At 35.3% G+C, this 6691-nt stretch overlaps 1 protein-coding gene across 6 annotated transcripts in view; it reads left to right on the forward strand.

The window, feature by feature from the left end:
- Positions 1-6691, forward strand: part of LOC106867691 (tumor protein p53-inducible protein 11) — a 553124-nt gene that overhangs the window by 112633 nt on the left and 433800 nt on the right. Inside the window, exon 1 of one of the 6 annotated variants that reach the window (XM_052969712.1) lies at positions 999-1131. The exons of the other annotated variants lie outside the window; for them this stretch is intronic. Coding sequence (XP_052825672.1) covers positions 1112-1131 — 20 coding nt within the window. The 5' untranslated portion in view covers positions 999-1111. Of the gene's footprint in view, positions 1-998; positions 1132-6691 lie in introns of those variants that run through there. 6 annotated transcript variants of the gene reach the window in all.

Below are 6691 nucleotides of genomic sequence, written 5' to 3' on the forward strand. Positions count from 1 at the left end.
ACTCTGGAATTTCTTTCGTTTGGTCCAATCATAATAATTTGGGTGTTAGGTATGCTTGTTGTAGCAAGTGTATTGGAGATGTTGATAGAAGGAAATGTGATTATAACAACAGTGGCTACACTGGTGGTGGTGGTCGTGGTGGTGGTGGCGGCGACGGCAGAGGTGGTGGAAAGGATGGTGATGTTTACAATGAAGAAATCAGTAGTGATGTCTTTGATAGTATAAATGATGATGATGATCATCCTCATCATCATGAGGAGAAGGAGGAGGAGGGGAGGCAGGAGAAGGGGAAGAGAAGAAAAGGGGCAGAGAGGAGGAGGGATTTAGGAGGATGGCAAGATGGGGAACAGGGTATGAGAGGGGGGGGATAAGGAGTGAAGAGAGGAAGGAGGATGGGGGAAGGGTGGTGGTGGTGGTGGTGGTGGTGGTTGCATGGGTCAAGGTGATAATGATGGTGAAGGGGAGGAAAGAAGAGGGAAGGATGGTAGTCGCGTGACCTGCTAGAAATAGCAGTCAGTTCTCTGGCAAAAATCACATCCACGGGATGAGGATATTGCTAATGATGCTACTGCTGATAACAGTGATAGATTTGTGGTGATGATGATGTTGTTTATGCAGTAACAGCCAAAAATTAGACAGATTTAAAGTTAATAACACCAATAAGTTCCCAGTTCATCTCCTCCACCTCCCTCTCCATTGGCCATATTAAAATGAAAATAGATGACCATCTAGCTGCATATCAGGTGTGCAAGTGAGTTACTGCTGTTGTTACCTGCTGACAGATTGGTGCTGCCAGTTGGCTGAGGGATGGGCGACTGGTGGAAAACAGCAGTTTTGATATAAGCAAACTGTTTACCTTGTATATTTGGTAGTACCAGCTGCTGGCATTGAGAGAGAGATAGGGAAAGAGAGAGAGAGATAGGGAAAGAGAGAGAGAGAGAGAGAGAGAGAGAGAGAGAGAGAGAGAGAGAGAGAGAGAGAGAGAGAGAGAAAGAGGGAGAGAGTGAGATGCAAAGGGAGTGTATAAAGTGATTAACTGAGAACAGAAGTAGACTGCAAAAAAACTGCCCAGGAACCAAAAGCATTTTGTGTGTAAATTTACTTGAAGAAAATGTGGAAGATTTTTTTCAGGTAAGTGATTGTAAGACAGTGATTATTATTCTATGAATGTATCTTAGAAAGAAATGTAATAGCCGTTAGTTATTGCATCTTCTTCTTTACTTCCTATGAAACCAGTGTCATGATGATGATAGTGTTGGTGATGGTGATGATGATGGTGTTGGTGAAAGTGATTTGATTTGTTTGTGAAAGTATAATTAAAGGTTTGTTTCCCCAACAACTACCTTTTTAGTGTTATTTCCACTTGTTGAGGCCAATTTACCACCAACAAGCTTTATCCACAGCAGGAATTGAACACAGTTCTCTAAATTAAACAAAACTGAACATCTGTCAATTCTGCTTACAACAACAACTTCTTTCTACTCTATGGAATCCATTTACCATTTGATGAACTGAGCTGCTTATCAATTGAGTGTGTTGGTCATGGACACATTGTAGTGATAACAACATATATACAAACCACCAATTCCTCAATAACTTAGCTCAATCTTCTCCATTCTCAGATAAATTGACCAAAGTATGAAGCTAATGTGAGTCTCTGATTGATTGAAATTGTTACTGCTAGTAAGATGACATTCTCCATTTTCTCTTTCTTTTCCGTTTTTCTTTTGTATTCATTTCTCTTTGAAAAAAATAGTACCTATAGTCTTTTCCTTGTAGAACTTAACCTACTTTAACTTATCAGTTTAAATACAGTGATTGAAAGTTGAAATATATTTACATTGTTCTTTTTTTACTGTATTTCTGTTACACTACAACCAATGTTTCACTTAGTTTTGAAAATAATGAAGAATTTCTGAAGTGACTGTCATTTTACTAGTCTTTAGAACATAGATTTGTTTGAAATTTTGATGGAAGATTTTAATGTAGAACATTTTTCAAAATAGAAAGCTTTTATGATAGAAGAAAGGGTAATCTTAGATAGGCTCGTATCAAAAGTGCTAGGCTTTGTCCACTTTATATATACACAGGTATGAAGTATCTATCTATCTATCTATCTATCTATCTATCTATCTATCTATCTATCTATCTATCTACCTATCTGGTGATCTAGCTATCTTGTTATATATATATATAGGAGTGGCTGTGTGGTAAGTAGCTTGCTTACCAACCACATGGTTCCGGGTTCAGTCCCACTGCGTGGCACTTTGGGTAAGTGTCTTCTGCTATAGCCTCAGGCTGACCAAAGCCTTGTGAGTGGATTTGGTAGACGGAAACTGAAAGAAGCCTGTCGTATATATGTATATATATATATATGTATGTGTGTGTATGTTTGTGTGTCTGTGTTTGTCTCCCCAACATCGCTTGACAACCGATGCTGGTGTGTTTACGTCCCCGTAACTTAGCAGTTTGGCTAAAGAGACCGATAGAATAAGTACTAGGCTTCCAAAGAATAAGTCCTCGGGTCGATTAGCTCGACTAAAAGGCGGTGCTCCAGCATGGCCACAGTCAAATGACTGAAACAAGTAAAAGAGAAATATATATATATATATTTCGTTTTGGGATTTGGTTTGCAAGATTCTTTATGTGAGTTCGTGTGTTGAAGCATATTCTCTTGTGTCTGGGGAGATTCATTTTCTTTTTGTGCCTTATAATTTAATACACTCACCGGTAAAATTTCCACTTATTCCTTATTTTTATTTTCCTAAAATTTTCGTTGCGTCTTTCAACCTTTTCGATAGTCTTGACTCCCCAACAGTAGTATATATATATGTGTGTGTGTATACATATATGTATATGTATGTATACATATTTGTATATATATATGTATAATTATATGCATATATATATATAAACACATACATGCTATATGCATCATACATGCATACTTACAGACAGACAAACAGACAAACAGAAGTATATACATACCATCATAGTTACATGCATATCAACGTAAAAAATATTACATCAACTGGAGAGTATACTAATCCATTATATAAAAAAATAAAAAAACACTGTTGAAATGTTCCTATTAAAATATCTATAAAATGTAACCCAACAGACATCATGAGCTGAGACAAGAAACAAAAGTGAACACAGAAATTAGTTCTACAGTGGAAGAGAAGAAATTTACATTAAAAATAATGAGATGGGAAACATCTTTTCCAAATTAAGGAGGAATCAGCAGATTTATCTGGACTAGGATAATATAATCATTAGTGTCTTGGGATATGTAAATAATTGCCTAATCATTAATCTTGAAAAGCTAGGTTTCACAAGACCAGAAAGAACATGGCTAATAAGATAAGTATAGCTATGGAAGCATAAAAGAATGTGAAACATTTCAGAAATCTAGATTGTAATATAACCATCTACATTTATATAGAAAAAGGAATTTATGTATATGTACACATATGTAAGGTAGGACATTGTTTTATGCATGCAATGACATCCATCCATCAATACATACATACAAGCATATATATATATATATACAAAGATACATATATATATATACGTGCATATATACATGAATTTATACATACATACATATATACACACATACATACATACATACATACATACATACATACTTATATACTTGCATATATACATACATATACAGACATGCAAACATACATATATACATATATATCCATATAATGCAGTCACTCATGCATACGTACATACATACTAATCTGGAGCAAAGTATGGTTGAACTTGGGGTCATGGGGAGAGAATGCAAATAATCCTTAATTCATATGTTACAAATGATCGCAATATCTGGGACTACAAAAATCTGTGAAACCTTTTTAAGATTTAAAGGTTTATGGTCAAAACAGGATACTTTCTTTCATAACCTTGCTACATCATAAGTGTATTGTCAAAATTTACTCTGAAACTAAAAAGAGAAAGAGAATAGTTGGCTGTGTGGTAAGTAGCTTGCTTACAAACCACATGGTTCCGGGTTCAATCCCACTGTGTGGCACCTTGGGCAAGTGTCTTCTACTATAGCCTCGAGCCGACCAAAGCCTTGTGAGTGGATTTGGTAGACAGAAACTGAAAGAAGCCCGTCGTATATATGTATATATATATATATATATATATATATATATATATATATATATATATATATATATATATATATATATATATATGTATGTGCGTGTGTATATGTTTGTGTGTCTGTGTTTGTCCCCTAAACATCGCTTGACAACCGATGCTGGCATGTTTGCGTCCCCGTAACTTAGTGGTTCAGCAAAAGAGACCGATAGAATAAGTACTAGGCTTACAAAGAATAAGTCCTGGGGTCGATTTGTTCGACTAAAGGCGGTGCTCCAGCATGGCCACAGTCAAATGACTGGAACAAGTAAAAAGTGTAAAGAGTATACATACATACATACATACATTTATACATACATATATACAAACATACATACATATTTATGTATGTATGTACCTGTCGAAAGGATAACCCCGAGGACAAAGAAATAAGAACCCACAGTATGGAGGAGGCCATAGCCACTCATAATAAAAAGGAGTACTGGTGGAATGTCCCAGTGAAAACCTCAATAAAATGTAAGCACAACAGAGCTGATATAATGATCTGGGACAGAGAAGAGAAACTGTACAGTTGTGGAAATCAGCTGCCCTGCAGATGTTAACATAAAGCTGAAAATCAGGGAAAAAGAGAATACCCATGCTGTTACTCTATCCAGATTACAAATTCAGGTTTATACGTGTAAATTTTGGAGCACTGCAAAACTAGAAAGGAGAAAGCTGATTCTAAGACTGCAGATCCAAGCCATCACTGGAACTGTAAAAATCTGTAAAACTTTCCAGAAGTTTACCATTTAAGTATATATGAGCATGTCTACATATGCAAGTATATGCATGAGAAGACATACATACAACAAAACATAGAAACATACATACATACATGCATACATACATACAAGCATGGTGTGAGTGAATGGGCCTGCCCTGAGCATATGCCTGTCAATCGGAGATAAGGAACTGAAAAAATGCTCCTACCCAAGAAGTCAGAGTATCCGTTGTTTTATGGAGTTTTTCCATGAGCAGCCCTTGAGCATCTCTTCCCTTTTGAGAGTTATACTTTGTTAGAATTCTTTTTCTTTTTCTCCTTGTTTAGATACAAAACCTTCACAATAATCATATGCACACTACACACACACGCATTCAGAATATTGTCCTGTGCCATCCTTAATGTTTTTCTTGATGTAAATTCTTTGTGGTCAATAAAGAAATTATCATCATCATCATCATTATTATTATTATTATTATTATTATTATTATTATTATTATTATTATTATTAAAACTGCATATTTATTACATATACTTCTAACAAATATATATATATATATATATATATATATATATATATATACATATATATATACACACACAAATAAGTAAAAGTGTAAAAAAAAGAGTACATACACACATTTGCTCTCTTTAAGATAGTATGTTCACACTAACATCTGTGCATATGTGTCTGTGTATATGTATATAGACATACACACACATATATATATTATACATATAAACATACACATAATATACTTGCATGCATATACATACAATAAAATTAATATGCACATTCAGTATCCCCTGAAACTGCCACATAAATATCCGTTATAAATGGCCATTATATATTTTTTACGCAGTGTAGGATTTATCAAATGTAATGCACTGCATATAAAATAGTCAAATCCCTTACTTTTAAAATATTTTAGCTTTCTTAGGTTTGGGAAAGCAAACAAGAAATATGATATTTTCTTTTGCCAATCCATATATCTACATTTGTTATATTATGTAATATATTCATATACCTCATGATTTTTGATGCGATGGGAGGCCACAAATGGAAGTATTGGTAATATGTTAGAGTCTGAACTAAAGTGTGAGTGGTTTGCTTTGGTTTGTTTTCTATCACAAAGTAATTCGATTCTCTCCAGCTCAGCACACTTAGTCTAAAACATAAATCACAGATCATATTTACGTTTATACTTCATGCTTTGTTAGCAGCAAGAATAGCTGAGTTTTGAAATGTACCTCATGATCATCTTCTTTATAATCCTTCAGTTTTAGTATATATGTTGCCAAAGCAACTACATAACTGGCCTCTGATCATCAGAGCTGGCTGGTCTCATAACTCCACCACTCAGGCAATCCTGACCCATCCATCTCTCACCCAGCTCTCATCACCCTTGTTGTATCCAGCCCAGTTTTCCCTGTATTAACCATTTTGTCCAATCCTTCATCCCTGAAAGATTGTCCCTCAGGAATCTCCACCTAGCTCGTGTCATTTTTGTAGGTGTTGACCTATGATAATTTCAATGGAACATTAACAGTATCACTCTTCCTAATATCAAAGAACCTGCAAGGGCCATGGTTTTGCATCTTCCTCCAGATTCTGTTTATTCTTTTATTCGTTTATTCTTTTACTTGTTTCAATCATTTGACTGTGGCCATGCTGGAACACCACCTCGAAGAGTTTTAGTCGAACAAATCAACCCCAGGACTTATTTTTCTTTTTGTAAGCCTTGTACTTATCCTCTCAGTCTCTTTTGCTGAACTGCTAAGTTATGGGGATGTAAACACACCAAC

The sequence above is a fragment of the Octopus bimaculoides genome, chromosome 7, assembly GCF_001194135.2.
Source record: "Octopus bimaculoides isolate UCB-OBI-ISO-001 chromosome 7, ASM119413v2, whole genome shotgun sequence".
NCBI classification, from domain to species: Eukaryota; Metazoa; Mollusca; class Cephalopoda; order Octopoda; family Octopodidae; genus Octopus; species Octopus bimaculoides.